This window comes from Varanus komodoensis, unplaced genomic scaffold (genome assembly GCF_004798865.1).
Source record: "Varanus komodoensis strain SLA01 unplaced genomic scaffold, ASM479886v1 scaffold29_1, whole genome shotgun sequence".
In the NCBI taxonomy this organism is placed as follows: domain Eukaryota; kingdom Metazoa; phylum Chordata; class Lepidosauria; order Squamata; family Varanidae; genus Varanus; species Varanus komodoensis.
This window is the reverse complement of record NW_025335759.1, coordinates 12,316,217-12,338,454: the sequence shown is the minus strand read 5'-3', so window position 1 is coordinate 12,338,454 and position 22,238 is coordinate 12,316,217. Positions and strand designations below refer to the sequence as shown.

The window sequence follows — 22,238 nt, the reverse complement described above, 5'->3', positions numbered from 1 at the left end:
ACAAGATGCTCGTCATTTCAGAATAAATCAGAACCAGTCTTGGAGTTCCTTGCTGAACAGGGAACCCCATTTTAAGCAGGGCCGATGCTTTGCTTGAATGCAAAACCTACAGGTCTTGATTGCAGGGCTTTTTCATAGTGGCACCCAGATGTTTGGATGACTCTGTTCAAGAAGATGGTCAGGTCGGTTCCCATTCTGAGTCTTCCCCAGCTCTCTATGATGGTTTGTTCTCAGCTCTTCATTTTCACTTTCTATTTTTTTGAAAATGAGTTTATTTGTTCTTGCATTGCTTTCTACTATTTATATACCCCTTCATTGCTTTTAGTACTATATTAAACTTTGGGACAAGGCAGGGAATTGAAAAGCCTTCAAGGTGAGTGTATGAGTTTGATTTGGCATCTATTTGCTTTTCTTTTCATTGTTTGGTGTTTCTTATACCACCTATTATTCTAATAAACTCATGCGGGGTTTTTGGCCAAAGAGCAATCAAAAGTACCTCAGACAACTAAATTCTGACAGCCAAACTGACCCAAAATAAAATCCCCACGTGTATGTTGCAATTCCTAGCATCCCTGACAGCCGTGCAGGCTGGGGCTGATTGGAGCTGGAGGCCAGGGTGTCTGGAGGGCACCGGGTTGGGGTTCTGTTGAAGGCAACCAACTGAACAGTGGAAAGCTTTAGACCTGTTTTAACCTGCCACTTTTTGAGCTTCTGCTTCCAGGTTCATTGCAGGATTGACTCCTTTACACACGTCTTCTTCCTTTCAAGGTTTTTCTTCCTGGGTTTTTCTGCACGTTCTGTTCCACAACCACGCGGTGATGCTGCCATGCAGCAGAATTGCAAAATGCAGGGCGATTCCGTTACGTTTTGCAGAATGCCAGCCTCTCAATAGCTCATTATCTTTTTTATGTAAAAAGCGGCAGAGATGGTCAGATCGCCCGGGATGCTGCTGACGACATCATAGGGAGCACCAACAAAGCGCTGCCGGGTGTCCACATACGTGCCTTGGGTAGAGGAGCTTGAATGAGAAAGTCAGCCGGTGGCGTCTCCCGCATCATGGAGAGAAGCAGCGGCTAATGTCTGCACATTAAGCCAGTGCTAAAGGCAGAGGCACAAGGCCCAGTGGGAACGTTGGCAACCCAACTGTCACCTGAGAGCAGGCAGGCTGCCATACAGAGAGGCGGGAGCAGAGCCATCCCTGAACGCCGAAGGGCCACCGGTTCCCTTGGGCTCCTCCTCTGCTTGAAATGTCCCCAGCCCATCATCGTAAGAACTGGCAGCTTTCCCCCTCTTCCCTCCCCGTCTCCTTTTCCTTTATTGCCGTGTGTTTTAGATTGCACACCTGCAAGGCCGAGATGGTCTTGTTTCCTTGGTTTTGTGCAGGCTGCTCGGGGAGACCTTGGCTGAAGAGAGGGTAAACATGCTTTAACTAAAGGAGGAAGCATTTGCAGATCTTGTAGAAAGAAATAATCGCGTTTAAATAATGCAGGGTTGTGGTAGGGTGAGGAGAAGCTGCAATGAGCTGCGCTTTGGGCTAGGAAGGGCCTCTGGTGGAGGCGCCCGCGAGGGATCTGTGCGGTCAGGTCACACGTGCTTCCTGTGGGACGTTGGAGCAAGGACCTGATAAGCCGTCAGCCTGCCCCTAATCTAAATGTTTGGGCCGGTGACGTGCGGAGGCCAGGGCACCCTGCCTCTGCCCATGTGCCTGGCATCGTGGCTTCCCCAGCAGGCAGCCAGCAAAGAGACACTCCTCGGATCACGCCTTTCGGGGTGGGGGTGGAATTGGAAAGACGGGGTGGATCTGCCTTCATGGCCGGACAAGCCCACCTCTCCCTGTGTCTTGGCAGGCTTCACTGGCCTCCCAGCAGGGGGGCCCAGCTGGTGGTTTGAGTGGCGGCCAAGAGGTATCTCCCCCCCTCGCCCCCACCCAAGGGGAATCCAAGCAAGCTTCCCTCTGGTGGAGAAACACACTGCTGAAATAGAGGGCTGCTTGTGGGCAGGAAGGGGGAGCACGAGGCGCCATCAGGTGTGGCTGATGCTTCCCCGCGTCGAGGCCTGGTTACTTCACTGGTTTAGCCCCAGAACCCATTTCCAGCATTCCTCACACGCCACGGCAGCGGGAATGCAAGAGAGCCACGCTTCCTCAAGGGAAGGCCACGGTGCTGTTCGTGACCAGAGGCCTGAAATCCAAGGGACAGAGGCTGAATTGTGCCACCTCCTACCAATACTATGCCAACAATTATGGAAAAGAAAACAATGGCCCACAGTGGAACAATGGAGATTGTTCAGCGTACACTGCAGTCCTCAAGACGGAGATGCAAAAGAGTTTAGCGATCAGGGTCTCCGCACTCATTTCTCTGCAAGCAAAGTGGTGCTCCAAGTACCTGTCGTTCTCTTGGTACCCTACCGATCCCAGGAACTCCGTTCCTTCCGAGCGCTTTTGGAGCAGCTGTTCCTCACAGGATTCCTCTTCAAAGGAATCTGTCGTCCCTTCATCTCTTCTGTATATTCTTTTCATCTTCTCTTTGTTTTATCCTGGTCAGATGGTATGTTCCCCCACTGTTCTTTCAGAATTTTTAGCCTAGGGTTGAATTTCCCGTTGTTTTCTTGTTCTTGCTTTTCTTCTTTGGTTGTCCCCTCTGTTTCTTTGTGCCGGCCATTTTCGTGGTTCTTTTTGTCTCTGTGAACGTCTTTGGAAAGTTGCATTGAGGGTCCTGGCCCTATTTCTGTCACCTTTCGCTTTTGCTTCCCACCTGTCTTGAGCCATTGAGAGAGCATCTTCTGTCACCCATCTAGGCTTCTTCTCGCTGTAAGAATGGTCACTTTGCACTCTTCCCTAATACTGTCTCTGGTTTCAATCCACACTTGCTATGATTCACAGAGTCCGGTAATGCAGATTTGTTCTGTCAACTTTAAATTCCTCAAGAACGTTGCTCAGGTTGTACTTTGGCATTCTGCTTCTCTTAGTGATCTGCCCAGTACCTGTCCTTCAGGAGCTTCTCCACCCCGTCGCCCTTTGAGAGCACCTGTCCTAGTTTTGTGTCTTAGCTTTGATTCTTCCACTGGGAGACCGGCTGGTGAGAGAGCTTGGCCTCCCGCGGCTTTGATACTCTTAAACCTCTTCACCCCCTTCAGGTGTGCCTCCAAGAGGGGGTTGTTCCTTGTCACTGGGGTCATAATGGATTACCCCTGAGACTTTCTCGATCTCAAGCTGTCCGGTGCTGATCTGTGGCAAGCTTCAAACCTTCCCTCTTTTACCGGGCCTCGTACTCGTTTCCACCCAGATCCATGGGGCTGGAGCTCAGTGGGTCTGCCACCCCGCCAGGCCAGCGCTGTTGCATCAGTCCGTGCCGGCAAAAGCTGCACCTGTTGCATTCCTGCCTCCCATGCAGCTGCCCAAAGCCAAGGGCCTCCACCAAGAGAGACTGGAAGCCCATCACCCAGAATCAGTTCAAAGGGAGCTACAAAGAACCCGTTTGTTGTTCTTCCCCAGGCAAGCAGGGTATGTGCAAAGAGTTAATTGCACTGGCCCGTTTCTGCAGCTGTTTTAAGTGGCTGTATTTTTACACACACCAGGCAGCGCCTCTCCCCGCACCTCCCGCCCCCTAACAAGACTGTGGTCTGGGATCTTGCCTAAGAAAAAAAACCACGCCTCGCTCTACATCAGGCAAAATTGGGTCTCCAACCGTGGTTGGCTTTTAATTGGCTGCCCTTTTGCCCGTGTTTATTTACCTTGCAATTAGCTAAACCAACTCCTTTCACCAGCTGCCTCGCAGCAAGCCAAGGTACACAATCAGGACAGCTCCCCCTAGGGGCAGGGCCGAATGGGGCAGCGGAGGGATGGAAAAAGCGCCGGGCAGAGGGGGGAGAAATAGATCATTGATGACAAGCGGCCCAAAGCTCTGGGGAGGGACTGTGTGTGCAGGTCTGTTTGTTAGAAGACGTGGAAACGCCCCCCCCCCAAAGCCCCCTCCCGATCTGCAGCGTGCCTCGTCATCCCACAAGCGGGCTCCGTCCTGCCAGCGAAACACACGGCCCTTTCTTCCCGGCCGGGGCACGGTCGAGAGGGGGATGGCGCCCACCCTGCCTGCTCTCCTTTCTCGCAGTCAAAAGATGCCTTCTTGGACCCCAAACACGGGCGGTGTGCTGTTTGAGTAAGCCCCATCTCACATATTCCAACTGGGTAGGAACCCGGTGCCCTCTAGGTGTGTTGAAGTCCGACGCTCGGCACTCCTGAGCTTTGGCCAGGCTGGCTGGGGATGCTGGGGGTGGAGGTCCAAAATATTTGGTGTTCACTGGGTTGGAGAAAATAATCTCGGGTCTGTGTGGAAATGGATATAATTTCTAACCTGGATCGGGGCCCTGAATTCTGGCTTCTCCACCATGGTGCCTTGCAGATGCGTTGGCTGCAACTTCCGTGTTTCCTGGCCAGAGTGGCCAATGATGGGAGATGAAATAGGTTCCTCATTACCTTCCTAGCAGTGTTAATTGGATGCATCTATTCTCAGTTTCATCACCGATCCGAGCACTACCTAAAGAGCATTTCCTTTCCTGCTTTTCCACTAAATAAGCTCTAGGTGGCACTGTGGTGCGGCTGAATAGGGCAAATACACAAGTGGAAAAAGCGTTCTCTCTCATTTTTCTTAAACAAGACTGCATTTTCCCAGTGCTAGAAAAATGAAACTTACTGAACATACTCTCTACACACAGAAGTAAAACCGGAGAGTTCTCTCATCATGTAAAGAACCTGTAAACAAACAGGAGTTGGAATGACAAGCATCCAATAAATGCTTTGTGTAGAAAAGCTGAGGGTGTTCTCTGGATGTGTTGGACTACCACCCCATCATCCCCAGCCAGCCTGGTGAATGACTGGAGTTTAAGTGGACCCCTGATTTCCTTCCCTAACGGGGCTACAAGAGTGCCGCATTTTGTTACAGTTTTGCTGCAGGAATAAGTTCTGACCACTACATAAAGTGCTTTTCCTTTCCTGCTTTTCTGTTATGTGACCTCTAGGTGGCACTGTGGTATAGTAAACTAGTGCAAATGCACTTTTTTTTTTCAAAATGCTCTTGCATTCTCAAATAATACTGCACTTTCCTTACACTTTAAAAAACCTCTCCTCTAAAGGTGATCTTTACATACAGAAGTGAAATTGGAGGGTCATAGTTTCATACGGAGAACCCATAAATAGCCATGAATGGTTCACTGGTACATTGGCCATGCAGGCTGGGGATGATGGGAGTTGTAGCCCAACACATCCAAATAGCAAAGTTGGGGGAGGCGGCTGTATTTTGGTGATGGAGCTGAGAACAAGGGAATGTGTCCATCTCTTTTAGCATTCCAGAGTTGAACCTAGATATTACCTGACCTGAACCTGGGTGAGCTCCACACACCTTAGCTGTTCCCCACTCGTTTCAAAAAGATCTTCCCTCTTTCTTCAAGCTGTACTTGATTTCTTTCACTAACTTACTTAGTATATTTATATTCTATGGCTTATAATAAAACACTCAAAATAAAAGGGCTTACCAGTGGCTTTCTCTTGATCAAACTTGCCACAGTATAGCTGGGGTGCCCATTTTAGAGAAATAGGCAGGCAAACTGAGGATGCCTGTGTGTAGAGGGGTGAGGGGCTTGCCCAGGGTTCTGGGATCTGAACAACACGTCCTTGCCTTTAGAAAATTCAGCTGATCGTGTGTGTGGGTTTGTAGTTCATTTGCGTCTTAAACAAACCTCAGAAAGTTGCTTCCACTTGATAAGAGAAAAGCAGTAACTCAGAAAAGGCTCATTTTCTTAGATTTTGGACAACGTGCAGGCTTTTTGAAGGAAGCATTAACTTAGGTGTTTCCCTTTCTTACACAGAGCATGTTTATCGGTGGGGTGGATACGTATTAAACAGTACAGACTGGGCACCTGGGATTCTGCTCCATATGATAGTTGGGTTTGCTTTCCTCTTAAGCAATGGCTTGCAGAGTTAATCGATCGATGTGATCTGATCCGCCAGCTAAGATTTCCTTTACTGGGCACCAGCTCTTTTAATGCTCACCTGCCTGTTTGCAGTTCATCATCTCGGAGAGCGACCAGGGAGAGTCCCCGTGCCCGCTGGAGTGTCCGCAGGAGCGTGGCCGCCCCGTCTGCGCCTCTGACGGGAAGCTCTATAAATCGCTGTGCACCTTCCAGAAAGCGCGATGCCGCGACTCTTCCCTCGAAGTCCTGCCACGCTTCCGCTGCGGTGGGGCTGCCCACCGGGAACCAAACAGTAGGTAGAGACTTCACACGGAGCGCTAGCCCTGTGTCTGCGCGCGGCCAAATGCCAGAGAGTCAGAGTAACCATATCCTTCATGGTTGGGAGGAGGGAATGTCTACAAGTGCAGCTTCTCCCAGCCCGACAGCAATCTCGTGGGACAAGCTGCAGCGGCTGGAATTCCCTTTGGAGCGTGGCTCCAACGAGGACCGCAGGATCTGCCAGTGAATCCGTCCAACTGGGGGGCAGAACCCTTTCCAGCCAGAAGGCAGAGTCCATGCTGAGGGGCTGCATCCCAGAGCTGGGTGGACTGTCTGTGACCCCACTTACGGAATGTGCTCCCCAGAGAGGTCCGCCTGGCGCCGTCATTATTTGTTTTCCGGTGCCAGGCCAAGACCTTTTTATTTAAACGATATTTTAATAATTGTTGATTTTATTTATTGGTTTTAATTTTTATAGCCAGGATGAATCCAGATTTTATATGTATTATTTATATGATTGTTTATTTATGATGTTGGAAGCTGTCCCGAGGCTTATGTGTATGGGACGGCATACAAAAACTCCAAATAAATAAATAAATAAATGGCAAAAAAGTGAGACAAAATACCCCAAAGACCAGGCTATAAAGCTCTTTTTGCCTGCAGATCATCTTTAGGAGAGGCATTTAACCTCCCAGGATGCAGAAGAAATTGCGGGAAACCCAGGAAAGTACCACATAATTGGTGTTTGGGAGAAAGGGGTTGGAAATGTGGTTGTTTGGGGACCCCCAGAGGACCAAGCGCAGCCGATGGGCTAGATTGATCAGTGACAAAACAACAAAGCTTGAATTGAATTCAGAAGTGTCTTCTGATTAATTGCAATTTTTGTGAAAAGTTTGTTCCTACAGAGCAGATTTGCCTTCCCTTGTGCCCTCCAGACATGCTGGTCTACAGCTGGGGATAAGGGGGGTGGTCGTGCAGCCCACCTGGACAGTGGCCTCTTCGGAGCAGGGTGTTCTCTTTTTGGCACCCAGGATGGCAGATGCCTTTTCCACAGTGGTGCCTCCTCTCACACGCAAAGCTAACCACAGAGCACTGCGTCTTGCCCCTCGAAACTGTCTCTGTTATTCATATGCAAATTCGTGTGGATTGGATTGACAAAGATCTTTATGAATAATCTGGTAACAACCCTGCTATTAAAGCCCTACATAATTAATATTCAAACTATTCTAATTCGAATCTGTTGTTCTCTGGGAAGGCAGTTCAGCCCCAGGTTGGCTCAGCAACGGGGCCACTGAAAGGATGCGCAGAAACCTGTAATTTGCTGCATAGAAACTTCATGGATCTCAGACATATCTCTCTGTTGGACACTTTCATGCCTCAGGGACTTGAAACTTGCGCTGTAGGGAGCCAGATAAACGTGCAGCAGATAAAATAGAGCAGTGGAAGCGTTTGCTGAGTCGCATGATCCCGTGGATTTTGCCAGGGGGTGGGATCTGTGCTAATGCACATTCACACTGGAGCACACCGGTGCAGGTCAAACACCGTTCTGGGGAAAAACGTCTGATTTCGTAAGTGAGCAGATGACAACATGACAGCCCACAAAAAACAGATGGGCCAGTTTTAATGAAGCCCAAACAACCCTGGTTAAAGCAAAGGTGCGCCGGGGTGGGCGCTGTGGGAGCCAGGCAGCCTGCCGCAGAATCCGAAAAGCCAAACAAGCCGTGCATAAAAGGCGCTTTACCCAAGATGAACACTAATCCTTGGCCTGTTAGCATCAAGGAAAGATTTCCTGTTGCAGTTATAGAATGCAGGTGACACTTTCGACTAGGCCAAAATCCTGATGGTTCAAAACAGCCAAGATCACGCCAGACTGTGCAAGCTTCAGGGATCTACAGGTCTCTTCATCTGCAGCGGGTTGCTTAAAATAGGGTGGGATCTCTCTCCCCAGTTGGAGTCTGCAGATGGTAGAGGGGAGGGGAGTTGGCAAAATCGAGCAGGCCTCTGCTCGGTGCTGGGATGATTTCAGTGACCCCGTCCCAACTGGGTGCTGGGAATTGTAGTCCAACACATCTGAAGGGCACCAGTTAGGGAAGGCTGTCAGGAGTGCAGAGAGCAAGAAAGCTGCAAACAGCTTTGATCCTCCTTTTCTGAACATGTGAAACCCCACTGAAAGGCCAACGCGCCTCTCTTCCGGGTGAGCCCAACAGGGGCATCCCAACTGCATGTTGCCAAATGCTTGGAAGGGAAGGGAAGTTGTGACCCAGCAGTGGTGCTGGCAGCAGGCGGACCTCAGTGAGGAGAGCTGTGGGGCTACCGCAAGCAGGCCCTGCCCCTCCTTGCCACCCTCTGAGCCTCCCTCGAGGGAAGCGCGTGGAGGGGAGTCTCAGGCGCCAACCCCGGTGCCTGGGCAAGCTGACATGACATGTGCCTTCTGTCCGATGGTGGAGGAGAAAGAAGGACTCAGCTGCTTCCCATCATCCACCTGGAGCCCCGTCTCCAGCCGGAGGGGAACTTTTGTCACAAAGGCAAGTTGGGCTCCTGGCAGGTGGAACTTCACAAGTTCTTCTCCGGAGGCCTCAGAGAAGCAGGCAGCAGCTAGCTTTCAGGGGAGCGTGAAGTGCTCTCTGCACGTACTCAGGAGCACTCCGGTGCTGCATCCTCAGCGTTTTCACCCTGTCATCTCCTGCACAGATACCAACCTCACCCGCTGCCTGGAAGACCGAGCAGCCGCCCTCTCACAGTCCCGGCGCCAGATGCACGCGACGTACATCCCGGAATGCGCCGAAGACGGCACCTTCCTGCAGGTGACCGCTGCGTGCCCCTCCTCGGCCCCCAGGGGGGCTGCCCCTGCTCGTCCTGCCCCAGTGGGCACGTTGGGCTGGAGTGGGGTGGGGGCGGTTCTCTAACCGGCTTCAGCAAGGCCATCCCGCTTGTGGGAACAGAAAGACCATTCATGCCTGTTAAAGGGCCATTAATCTGAGTTACGGGGTTTTTCAGAGGGCCTTCGAGTCACGGGGTGGTCCTGGGTGCAGAAGCACGCGCGGCTGTGAGGTCAGGTGGAATGCGCGGGGAAGCCGAGGCTGCTCGGATCCCGCAAGGCCCGGGTGGGGAGCTGCAAGTCCCGAAAGCTTAGAAAAGCTTTTGCATTGACCTCTTAGGATGCTGCCAGGAAGAGAGGCGGTGGGGGGGGGCAGCGGCTTCAATCCTGCCAGTATTTAAGTGCTCCGGCTGATCGGCCAGGAAGCCCCCTGGTCCCTTCCCTTCGGTTACAGCTGCTGGCCCGACCATTCATCCAGGAGGGCTGCTCCTTCCTCCATGGGGACACGTGGTCTGGAGAGGGTCTCCTGATGGTTGGGCATTTCCCTGTGTTTGTGAAAAAAAGGGCGATCTACCTAGTATTTTCTCACCCCAAAGAAATCAGACCCTGCGGGTCACTCCTGGACCGTCTCTGTGCTAGTCGGGAAACTGTAAAACCCGTTTCTTGATGCTGAGCGCCAAGGACCGTGTGTTGAACGAAGGGCTTTCTGTGCATGCTCAGGCAGACCCTGGAATGCCCAGATCATGTCATATTGGTTTCTTTAAAGAGGAGGCGCCAGAGGCATGCAAGAGGAGCTAGGCCGGCATCACTGAGGGATGCTTTAGCCTGGACTCCTGCACTGAGCAGGGGCTGGGCCCGCTGGCCGGACGGGCCCTTTCCAGCCCGACTGTGCAATGATCCGGTGAGGTCGGCGAGGCCGCCTGTGCGAGGGTGCGGTGCTTGGTGGGGAAAGCCAGGGCGGGAAGGAGCAAGATGGGAGCTTCCGCTGCCTGTCCGTTCTGCATCTTTTCTGCTGACACGATGCTCTGACTGCCTTGTCACCGCCTCCCAGGTCCAGTGTCATAAACAGACGGGCTACTGCTGGTGCTCCTCACCCGAAGGCAAGCCCATCAGTGGAACCTCGGTGCTCAACGAGACCCCCAACTGCACAGGTAGCAGGTCCCCCCTCTCTCTGCCCCTTGCAGCTTGCCTTCCGGCGGGGGGTCTTGGGTGCTGCCCTGGGCATCCCCTCTCCTTGCTCAGGGAGCAGAGCGTTTTTCTGGCCCTGCTCTGTGTCTTTTTGGCAGGGGGCGCTTTCCTCGAAATAAAAATGAAGCAACAGGGCTAGGTTTCCACCTGGCCCATTTTCGGAAGCCGGGCTGTTGTTTCAGGCGCAAGAACAGGGCCAGTCAAAGAAAACGCTGACAATTCGGACTGGAGCGGGAGGGGTGTCGTGGGGGGGGGGGGGGAGCTGGTTTGCAGCCCCTTCAGACTTCCTGCTTCTTTTTCCCCGTTTCCAGGTTCCTACACAGTACGAACGTCCTGGCAAGATCCTAACTCCTCTCGGAGAGGTAAGGCTGCAGCCCACCCAGTCTGATCCTCTTTTGCACGTGCAGCCCCCTCCCCCCCGCCCATCGCTGCCTGTCCCTTTGTCAGATCCCAAGATCTCTGTCCAGTGGGACGATCGATCTAAATATCCCCACCTGGGCATTGCAGCTGCTTCAGAATCCCCTGGGAAGGGGGCTCCCTCTACAGGCAGGTGTGAAAACTGCGCTTCCCCATGGCCAGAGTTCCACAGGGACCGAAGGGTGGAAGCTGGGCCAGGACTCCTGGGTTCCGTTTCCAGCCATGGGAGCCTGGTGGGGTTGAATAGTTGGACTCCGGAGATGCACTGCCACTGGAGAGAGAGCAAAGCTGCGTCGCGTCCCCCCTTCCAAAAAACGTTCTCTGTCTTTATTAGCCATGTGGCAGGCAGAAATCCAACTGGTTTCCCCAGGGATAACCGCACCTGTGTTTGCCCAGCCCAAGGCACTGAGCCTCCGTTGGGGTGGGGGGAGAATCGGTACCAGTGGCAACCCTAGATGAAAGCCGTCCTGTATCTCTGAAGTGCTCCACTGTTTGGACAAAGTAGATGACGCTAAAACCTTTGTAATAGTTGCCTTCGACCTCTTTTCCTCCCTGAACGCAGAAGAAGGCACCAGGCCCCGGCCCACCCAGTCAAGTCCCCTGCCTCACAAGCAGGAAGGTGAGTGCGCTGCCTTGCCCCGCCCAATTCCACCTGCTCGGAAGGTGAGCGGCCTGCTCTCCGGGTGCCGCTGCCGTGGGTCCGCTCGCAGAATACAGGGCGGCCTGAGACACGGGGGTCGTAAAGACCTGTGCACAGCATTGCGACATGGGGAAACCGGACCAAATGCACGACTTAGAAAGTTAGCACCAAATAATTGATGAATCGTTTCCGAGTACAAGCCTATGCCTATTTGGACAGAAAAATGTCCTGCGATGATAGGGGCATTGGGTGCCTTTTTTTTCCTGTCCAGATGTGCATAGGACTGTGTTCTCACATTAGTAGTTTAGTTGGAATTGCAATACTTCCTCTGTGCACGCATCAGCTTTTCCCTGAGGAAAATACAGTAAAAATGTACTCTGTGCTATTTTATATTTATATGCCATTTTTTCTACCCCAGAATAGAACTCTAGGCAGTTAACAGTAAAATCCGGATTGACTATAGTATCCTAATTAAAAGATAGCAACACAGCAAAAGAATTAAAATGCATCAAGAAACACGAGTTAGCTGAAATAAGCAATTCCAACCAATAATCATTTAAAAAACCCTTTAGCAATAGACCAGCTTACATGCTAAGTGTCTTTCTGACTGAAAACGCCTTTTCCTCCTGGTGGAAGGACAGCAGTGAGGGTGCCAATCTTGCTTCGCTCAAGTGCGGCGTTCCAGAGGCAGGAGGCAGCCGCCCTTCTGCGCCTCCCGCAAGCAGCTGGTTGGCCACTGCCTGGCCAGAATGCCAGCTAGACATACCCTTGGCCTGATCCAGCGGGTCTCTTCTTGTGTTTTCATGGTCTCCAAATGCAATTGCAGCTCCCGTGCGCTTAATTCCAATCTTCCGCTTGGCAGCTTCTGCTCTGATGTGCTTCCTGTTCTGTGTGGCAAATCATCCAGCTGTAGTCTTTTAACCGAACAGAAGATGAGCAATGCTGGATCAGACCAATCCTGGGAGTTGTGGGATGCACAGGATTCCATCTTTACACATTAAAACATATATTTTAAAAGAAAATAGCAATTTAAAATCAGAAAGAAAAAAAATCTAATTGAAGCCCTTCCTTCCTGCCCAGAGAACAGGAACTTACTAATTTGGAAGCTAAAATTAATCCGCAACACAGTTGCCCAGCGGAACAGGAAGCAATGGGCATCTGTTCAGCTGGGCATTCCTCTTTTCCCCCTCTGTTTCAGCCTTCTCCAAACTGGTCCTGTGTTGGACTGCAACCAGCATCCATCATTCTGGCAGGGAATGATGGGAATTGCAGTCTAATGTACCAGACTGGGGAAGGCTGGGATAAGGGGGCTTCTCTGTGGTCCCTCCCAGGTTCTGTGACTCGCTGTTGAGAAAGGCAAAATTAGCACGCGTTTCACCTATCCTTAGCAGCCGGAGAAGGTACTTTCATTCAGAAGGGCTTTTGACATGCAAACTCAAGCAGGGCTGGTTCTAACCCAGGAGGTGCTGTGACTTCCTTCTTAGTTGTGCAGATTGCAGGGGGAGACCTACATTTTGTGTGTGACCGTAACACAACAACATGTAATTTTAACATTGTTACTCGAATTTAATTGTTAGCTGCCTTGACCGCTCATCTGAGGTGCGGCCTTTGATAATGACCGGTCATGAAATCAGCTTACAGGTTGTGGCGAGAAGCAGTCGTTCTGTGCACGGCCAGGGACACTCTTATTTTTAAAAATGATGCTGCCGTGTGTCACGTCGTGTCATGGCACTGGGAACAAATGCACAGACAGCACTGGCAGCAGAGGTTCTAGGGCTGAGCCCTGCAGCTCCGGGGTGGAGGCCCCCTTGGAGCAGAATCTGTCTCTGGAATGCTGGGTGTGGGGCGGGGATGGGTTCTGCCCCACTGGGAGACCTCGCTGTGCCGCGTCCGCAGGACTGGCAGGTCGGGGGCCGTCTCCCCGGGGTTCTGCGCTTTGCCTTAGCCAGGAGTGCATGTGAAGCAGATAGACGGATGGGAGAAAATGCCAAACAGCCCCGGGGGGGCGGTGCTCAGAGCACTGCAGGGGCCATAGTCTTCCGATCCCTTTGGAAATAACGACTGGGACAATAATCACAGAAGACGAAGCTGGCCAATTAATTCCTCCCCCAGGACACCTCAAATAAATTGAATTCTTTCGTTAAGCTGAACCTTGACCCAATTCATCTCAAACCAATGGAGGAAAAAGATCGCTCTCCCAAAGCTTAATTGCCTTGCAGGTGGAAGTTCAGCGCTTGCCAGGGCGGCAGAGTTAACTCTTTCCGCTTCCCGGTTGCAATTGGACATTGTCCCTGCGTGGCAAGTAAGCTGGTGTGGAGAGGCAGCAGCCCAGCCAAGGGATCCGTGGGGACCCCAGAACCGGCAAAAGGGGTCCAGGCAGAGGAGACTGTAGGCCCCCGTGGCCACAAGCCACGTATCTGCTCTGGTTTTACCCTGGATGTTAGAGGACCGATCCACGGAGCTGGACCTATGTGTGGGGCAGGGAGAAGCACAGCAGAGGCCTCTTCAGGGGATAACCTGGAGCTGGGGTCTCAAACTCAACTCACCTGGGGGCCGCTGGAAGTAGAGCCTGGGTGAGGCTGGGCCGCATCAAGTATTCCACCCCCGCGGTGGTGGGGGGCCGCGGGCGCCGCCGGTGCTTTGAAGGCCGCAGGGCCCCCGCCCCGTGCCCCCGTCGTCCCGGCAATTGGCCCGCGGGCCGCGAGTTTGAGACCCCTGGTCTGGAGGGATGCCGGGCACGGGCCTCACGGACCCGATCCAGCAGCGCCGCTCTTGGTGCCCCACCGCCTGTGTCTCCCCCATGTGTGTGCCCGTTTCTGTCTCCTCTCCATCCAGGGGGGACCTCTTTGCCGTTCCTGATGCCCATCATCATCCCGGACTTCAAGCCCAACCAAACGGTGAAGCAGGCGCAAGGTGAGACCCCGGCAGCTTCCGCCTCCCCAGAGCCAGCCTCAAAAGAGAGTGTGGCAGGACCTCGCAGAGGTAGGAGGGTGGGGAAGGCGGGTCCGGAGTCACGCTCCTCCCTTTTCTGCTGTGCCCACGTGCCCCATGGGCCCCCCAGCGAATGGACCGCAGCAGAACGTGAAGGAGCTCCTTGTTCACGCCAGTGCATACGACGCTTGCCAAATTCTCCGCCACACAACCAGCTCGCTCCAGATTCCGAGGGATGCCTATCGCTGATTTGGACATCGGGGCAGGGAAAGAGCAGGCCCATGGCCCGGTGGGGCCGCTCCGTAAAGGGCAGCGGATTCCCTCCAAAGCCCACACCCCCTTCTTGCCAACGCCCAGGCCTCCGTCTCCTTGGCGGGCTGCCATGCCCCCCCTCCAGCCTCCGCCCAGGTCAGCGCTAAGTAGCCCCCGGCCCCAAAGGCTCGCGCCCGCAAGCGTCTCCTTGCCTTTGCAATCCACCAGAGAAGTGCCGTTTGGCCTTCACTGAAGGAAAGGCTGCAAGGCCTTCGCTTTGCTTGGTGAAAAACAGCGGCGTGTTGAAGCTTCTCGCCCCGGAAGGTTAGATCCCGCGGCTTCGGCTCTGGGGTGGTGCGGAAAGAAAAGACATAAACGCGTGGAGTAAGAGCTGACTGTTCCGTAGCTGGCGGGGGCAGGCGGGGGGTCTGGCTGCTTTCCTCTGACTGGCGATGGACCCCTGCGCTTGCTCCCATGCAGAGTACCCCCCGTCCTGCGAGCAGGAGCGGCGCGAGGCCATCGACGAGGCTCGGCAGCACCAGCAGGAGGGCACCTTCATCCCGGAGTGCGAGGGGGACGGCACCTACAAGGCCGTGCAGTGCCACCAGGCGACCGGCTACTGCTGGTGCGTGCGGGTCGACACCGGCCGGCCTGTTCCGGGCACCTCCACCCGGTCAGTATGGAGGCCCAGTAGCCCTCCCGCGGGGCACTCCGGCGCCACCCCCTCAATCAGACCCTCTCTCAGCCCAAGAGCCAGACACGATTCCCAAGAAGCTGGGGGGCTTCATGCCAGTGGGGGGGGGGGGCAACGCCGAAAGAGGCAGGGCCAAAATGCCCGCAGTCCCAGTACACTTTCACTCGTACCGCCAGTGGCAACGCCCTTCGGGGCCCCCGAGTACAGAGGATGCTGGTATCAAAAAATTACGACATAGATGCCGAGAGGGTGGCCCTCTACAATACCAGGACTTAGAACATACCAAGGAAGGGGATCCATCAAAAGGATCCGGGGGGGAGTAACAACCTGCTGATCCACTTGGGTCTTTGGACTGATCCAGCAGCGCTGTGCAAATCCCCGAAGGAAAAGTCAGCCGGTGATTCTTACGCGTGATAGGCTAACTGAACCTCCATGTTCAGACACGGTCTACCTCTGTTGCTGGGGAGACAGAAGCAGCGCCAGAGTCAGGGGCGGGCAGCAGGGGCCCACTGACATGGGCCCCCGGGCTTTCTCCTGCTGCAAGCTGCTTGCTGACCTGCCATTCTTTCTGGCCAGCAGTGGTGGCGAGAGGAAGAACAGGAGATGCCCGGCCGGCCTGCTGGATCCCCGCAAGTGAAGGAGGTGCAGCCACCTGGAAGTGTGTTGCCCCAAAACCCAGATCCACAAGGCAGGGAGCCTCTTGCCTCTGCTTCCAAGCTTCTCGGAAGTGCCCGGCAGGGAGAAAGCTTCCCGGAAGCGCCTGGCAGTCCACAGGGAGAAAACAGGAGAGCAGTCTTTGCTCGAATCTCCCTGGAAGCTGATCTTGCCAAAGCAGGCACATGTAACAGAAATATAATCATTTCTGCCTCTTCCCAGCCTCTCACCAGATTGGCCCTTGAGAAATGCATTTCAGGGGTACTTCCCTCCCTCTTCGCTCTGTAGCGGCATCACATGCAATAAAATTGTCATCTCCATAGTGAGCTCTTGGGTTAATAATGTGGAAGTTTAATAATAATGATTAAATATAGATCGCTTGCTACCCCTTCCTCATACAGATGCTTCCTTCCAACAGGAGTTTCCCCCCAGACTGTGAGGCTGATGAGGCCACCAAAAGCGCAGAACTGGCCTCCCTTTTCCGCGATCGAACCCTGCCAGGTAGGTCCCGGGAATTTTGGGCTAGTGGTAGTTATCCCTTTGTTTAATTTTAAGCATGCCCTGATCATCTTTCTAGAAGCTGACAGAAGCCCTAGGCCGGGAGTGTAGACATGCTTCCAAGGGCCGAATTCCATATTGGGAAGCATTGGTGGGTGGGCCAAACTCATTTTAAAACCCTGCATGTTGTAGCTTCAGGCTCTTGCTGCTAGCAGTGAAGCTCCCGGACAAGCATTTCGGCTTTTTAGAATGTGGAAAAAACTGCAGAAAACGACCAAGCAGTTAATGGTCTGGAAAACAGGACGTGGACAGCCGGGGCCACCCTGGAGGGCTGGATCTGGCCCCTGGGGTCTGAGGTCCTGCACCCCCTACCTCAAAACAGAGCACCAACTGCTCTAAAAAGCAAACCGCCCTTCCTCTCTTTCCTGCCAGGTTGTCCGGGTGCAAAGAAGGCAGAGTTCCTCTCCAGTTTGATCAAAGCCTTGGCTTCGGACATGCTCCAGTCCAGAATGATGCCCATCCCGTACCAAAGGTAAGGGCTGGCAGGATGGGTGCGGACGCCGGGAAGCCCCTTCGCTCAGGCACTCCCACCCTTTCCTTCCAGGAGTTCTCAGGAAGCTGCATGCCCATTTGCTGCCCGAGATCCCCTCCCGTGCCTGTTGAGCCGGAATGACTCACTGGGCCGCCCCAGAGGTGTTTCAACAGCTTGTCACCTGGCCTGCGTGCCTGTACTGAGCCGGATGAATCCAGGTTCAACAGGCAGGACCGACTCGACTCGGAGAAACTCTGCTGCAGGCCGGCATTTTAGATCCTGGCAGGAAGCTGTAGTTCACCCTGGCTAGATATTACCTGTTCGTTACCTGCACCCATGTGGAACTTGACTGTCCAGCTATGATTCACCTGGAAGTGTGAGCTCCGAGCAAACACAGCTCAAGGCTGGGACTTCCTTTATGGAGTCGATCCATCTCATAATTGGTTTTGCTCTTCTTCGACCTGTGACTTTCCCCATCATTATTCTCATGGCCACCACATCCTGCCTCCTTGTTAGGAGTCTGAAGTCAAACAGTTTCGCTTTCTCCATGCCAGCTTCCAGGGCCCACCTTGATCTGGCTTGATTTGATCTAGGGCCCAGCTGTTCATTCTTCTGTTGCTTCAGGCTGTTCACAGAGCTCTCCTCCAGCAGCATTTTCCAAGTGCATCGGCATTAAAAAGATAAGAGGAAGTGGTGGACCTGTGAAATTCTCTTCCCAGGAGCCCCCTTCCACACCAACCCCACAGGGCGCTTCTGGCTCCAGAGCTTGTGCTTGGTATAACAGTGGTTTCCCTGTGGCTAGAGGCAGTCGCGCTCCCTCGCTTCTCCGCATGTTAGCAAACAGTCAGAACATGTGGATCTCGGGACATTTGGATTAAAGATTTATTTGAAGGCGTATAAAATCAATCAATCAATCAAGATTTATTTGAAGGTGTACTAAATAAATAAATGTCCACTCAAAAGTAATTTGGATTAAAGATTTATTTGAAGGTGTATAAAAGCAATACTCATTCATTTATTTGAAGGTGTGATTATTAAATAAATAAATAAATGTCCACGCAAAAGTAATTTGGATTAAAGATTTATTTGAAGGTATATAAAAGCAATGTTTATTTATTTATCTATAGGTGTATTTTATATTTATATTTTAATTTATATTATAATTATTTTAATTTATTGATGTGAGCCGCCCCGAGGCTTCGGCGAATGGGGCGGCATAAAAATGTTTTAATAAATAAATAAATAAATAAATAAAATTATTATTAAATAAATAAATGCCCACTCAAAAGTCATTCCTGCTGAATTACCAGCTCAATGACCAGTGCAATAGCTTGAACTTGGTTCCAAGGGTATGCCCAGGATCTTGTCTTCCCCTCCTCAGCCCCGGCTCCTAGCGAAGTCTCCCAGATGCCCCTGTTCTTGGCTTGGAGCTAGTGGGCCATCAGCCCCTTCTGGAGAAGTGCAGCTTCTGCGGAAAAGTTCCCGGGGGGCCTGTGTGTTGGTGCTGGGGAGAAGCGGGGGGGGGGGGAGACCGTGAAGCCACCCCGCGAATGAGGCAGCTGCTCTCTGCACCTTTCCCACAGGTTCCCGGACAGCTTGGTGGGCCCCAGCCTGGAGGAGCGGGCGGTCCGCTGGCAATTTGTGCGGCTCGACAAAGACTTCAGCAACAGCATCAGCGAGCGGGAGCTGCGTCCCCTGAAGCTCTACATGAAGAAGAACACCCGACCCAAGCGCTGCGTTCGCAAGTTCCTGGACTACTGCGACCTCAATGAGAACAAGCTCATCTCCCTGCATGAGCTCAAGGGCTGCCTGGGGCTGAGTTAACCCCATGGTGGGTGTCCACCTGCGCTCCTTCTCCTCACCCACCTTCCTCTTGCCCCTACTCCCAGTGCCACAGTCAGGGTCCCACATATTCCCAAGTCCTGCAGAAAAAAAATGCTTCGTAAAGGAACACAAAGCTTGCCTCCATCCTGGCGTTGTCTGTCATGATGTGCAAACCAGGAACTCTGGTTTGTTCCTTTCCTGGCAAGCCAGAAAGACAGCCGAGCAACAAACCATGGGTTATTTTCCCTGCCTTGTCAGGGGGAGAGGCAAGCCAGAGCTTCTGGTTTGTGCTTCATGATGAACCCCCAGGGATGCTTAGCTCTTACAACAATCACAACAATCCATTCACAACAGTCACAACAATCCAGGGTTTTAAAAAACAACAGTCGTGGGGCGTTGTGAGGTGGGAATCAAGCCCTTAGTCCGTAAGACCTCTGCTTATTCTGGCCTACCTGTTGCTTCAAAGAATTCCACCGGGCTGCCCCTTCTTTTTCCCCCAACATTTGCTTCCTACTTGGCTCCCTGCTCTAAGCCCCAGACTTTCCATGCACCTTCCCTTCCCTGCCCGTCACCTGGTCACCATCAAGAGCTTCGCCAGTGGGAGAGGTCGGATGAATCCTGGAACAGAGGGGTCCTCTTTCAGGGCTCCCACCCCACCCTTTGGCTCCCCCCACACATCTTCCCCACCAACAAAGGAAGACTCTGGGCATCACCTTTCTGTATGGATTAGATGTGGATTAGCTTTGTGGAACCAGGTTGCCTACAGTCGGTGCGCCCATTCTCCTGGGGAAACAGGATGAGGGTAACTCAAGACCCCTTCCCCAGCAGCTCTCCCAGCCCTGACAGCGCAAATTGATTTCTGCTAGGAGAATTGGGGAGGGAAGGAAACTCGAAACTGCTCTTCCTAATTAAAAGCCTTAAGTGTTTTGTGTGGGTCTCTGTGTTTTTGCTACCTGCTATTTAATTGTTGGTGTTTTGTATTTCCTTCTTTGCTGGTCTGAGATGCTTTGTCTCTCTTTGTGGTCCAGCTCCTCCACTCCATTCCCTACACAATTTAATTATTTGCTGGTAGCACAAACTGTTGTTGAAAAATACAAGGGAAAGCTTGTTTCCTGGAGGTGACCTCATGGGAATGGGGACCCGAGTCCCACAGGACGAAAGGGCCCCACATCTCGCTTTGGGGAACGTTAGAAACGGATTGCTGACCGAAAGGGGCTGGTTGGGGTCTCGCAGCCCACCCACGGTTTTGCTCTAAATGTGCTGCTTTCTTTTTAAAATAGCGGAAGGCTTTCTGGCTCTCCGTACATTTTGCAAAGATATAAAGATGAAAATGTTCTCGAGCTTTTCCCAATCTGTGCCCTCCAGATGCATTAGACTACAACTCCTATCAGCCCCTGAAGCCTGGCAGTTTGCCAGTATCAAAACTGCCAACAAATTTTAGCTTAAAGCTCCACTGCCGGTAACTGGGCCTTAAGGAGAAGCCTTTGAACCTTTTAGAACTGGGCGGGAAGGCAACACTCTACAAAAACTGGGAAAGGACCAATATTAGTGATGTCTTCCATCCTTTCTGAATACCTTTTAATCTAGAGGCAGTATGATACAATGGTTAGAGTGTCAGGCTAGCAATGGAGAGAAATAAATTGGTTCTCTTGATCTAACTTATTTCATATTTGTTAAGGATAAAATTAGATCAGGGAAGAATCATGACTCTCTGCCCACCTAGGTCAATCCTTTGTATGCCAAAAGGACAAAGAATGACGTGTACAAAGCTTTCCTGTCTAGTCCCCTAGGAACGGCTGTCAGCTGCCAAGGTGACTAGGCTGAAGTTGGGTGATGATGCTGGGCTTATCTTTTCTCATTTTCTTCTTCTCCTCTAAATAGACTTCACCCAGAAAGGAATGGAGCTTCCCCACTCCAGAACCCCACGGTTTGGGGTGAGGGCACTCTGTTTTTCTGAGCACTGCGTTCCCGCCTCTGATTGCAGACTCTTTGCACTTTAAAGAGACGGACTGGACTTTCTTCTGAGAAGGCTGAGGATGGCTTGGAACAGAGCGATCAACATGGAAGGGAAAGGTGGCGCATTTGCGACTGCCAGTCCACCTTCATTTTTTCCCTCTTTTTTGCTTTAAACAGGTAGCTAAGAAAAGCCTGTGATAACCGCCTACCTTTATAGATGGTTTTAAAAAATAAAAATATTTTAATCTTTGCTTTATTTTTACAATGTAATTTGTAAGGGGAAAATATGAATGTAAGGGGCTTCCTTGTTAGAGGGGTTTTAAAAAGAAGTGGCATTAACCTTTTAAGTTGCTGCCTCTATAGAAAAATGGATTTTAAAGTTGTAGCTTGTTTATTTGGATCAATAAATTAAATATATACAAGGGTGGAGTCTTGGCTATTTCTTTTCCCTGTGCAGTTTTGCATACATTGATGGCTGAAAGGCTCACTCCCACCACCCCCGGCCTACAGAGTCTGAATCAAGGCTCTGGGATATGTGCCTCTGAGCATATGCAGAGTGCCAACCCATTGCTGCTGCATGATTGCAGCTAGTCCATCCTATCTGGAATTTGAAGAAAGGGCTTGCTGCTCAGGCTGGTTTCATTAATTTAAAAGGCATCTCTCACTCTGCGTCCAATGAGGTTCCCAAGCAGTGAACAATAAAAAGAACAGCCAAAATGCTGAACTAATTTTGGAGCATTAGTTTCCCTACCTTTTGAGCTACATTGTAGAATCTATGGAATACTTAACATGGTGGAAAAGCATATGGGAAAGATCTGTATTCCTTTGAATTGGACAGTGCCATTACCAGGTGCACCTTCTACCGAAGTCTATCGGGAAGCAATAAAAGTGTCACAGGATTGTGTAAGCCAGATAGAAAGGAAGATAAGAGGACTGCAATATTTAGGAAATGTAAAATGCAAACTCCTGCGTGTTTAAACAGAGAAAAGGTTTTATAACTGCCAGGTGCCCCTGCCAGCCAGGTTGAAGCAAGAAATCCCAGCTTCACATATGGTATGGTGTGGGGAAAATCTGAGCTACCAGTGACTGACCAAGAAGCCAGTTTGGACTTGCACTGGACTGGTCGATGAAAATGGCGCCCCAGTGCGCAGATGCTGTGAAAAAGGCTAACTCCATGTTAGGCGTCATTGGGAAAGGAATTTAAAATAGAACCGCCAACAAGCTGCCCTTGTACGAACTGGTGCACCCATTCTTAGTGTACAGTGTATTGTTTGGATTGCCACACCTACAAAAGGATATTGTCGAGTTGGGGAAAAGGCAATTAAAATGCAACTCCCTTGTGAGAAATGGTTACAACATCTTGGACTGTTTGGCTTAGAAAAGAGGTGACTAAAAGGAGACATACAAGCATCAACTGCTCAACTTATGTAAGAGATCTGCTCGGAAATAATCATTTGTGTAGCATTTGGCAGCAATGCTTTGACCAGCTCTTGTACTACCTCTCCACTTCGAATGTTACTGAACATCTCGTGACATCACAGCTCCTCCGAACGGGCCAGAACAGCTGCATTTTAGTTTGTGCATGTGCACCTACTTAGATAAAACTCCAAGT

The 22,238-nt window shown here is 51.7% G+C and overlaps 1 protein-coding gene across 1 annotated transcript in view; it reads left to right on the top strand.

Moving 5' to 3' along the window:
* LOC123025908 (SPARC-related modular calcium-binding protein 1-like) overlaps positions 1-21,048 on the top strand; it is a 39,304-nt gene extending 18,256 nt beyond the window's left edge. The window contains exons 2-12 of the mRNA XM_044435049.1: positions 6,058-6,256; positions 8,914-9,026; positions 10,092-10,191; positions 10,540-10,590; positions 11,208-11,264; positions 14,121-14,198; positions 14,949-15,141; positions 16,235-16,317; positions 16,747-16,846; positions 18,430-18,677; positions 20,552-21,048. Coding sequence (XP_044290984.1) covers positions 6,058-6,256; positions 8,914-9,026; positions 10,092-10,191; positions 10,540-10,590; positions 11,208-11,264; positions 14,121-14,198; positions 14,949-15,141; positions 16,235-16,317; positions 16,747-16,846; positions 18,430-18,670 — 1,215 coding nt within the window. The 3' untranslated portion in view covers positions 18,671-18,677; positions 20,552-21,048. The remainder of the gene's footprint in view (positions 1-6,057; positions 6,257-8,913; positions 9,027-10,091; positions 10,192-10,539; positions 10,591-11,207; positions 11,265-14,120; positions 14,199-14,948; positions 15,142-16,234; positions 16,318-16,746; positions 16,847-18,429; positions 18,678-20,551) is intronic.
* Positions 21,049-22,238: the final 1,190 nt, after the last annotated feature.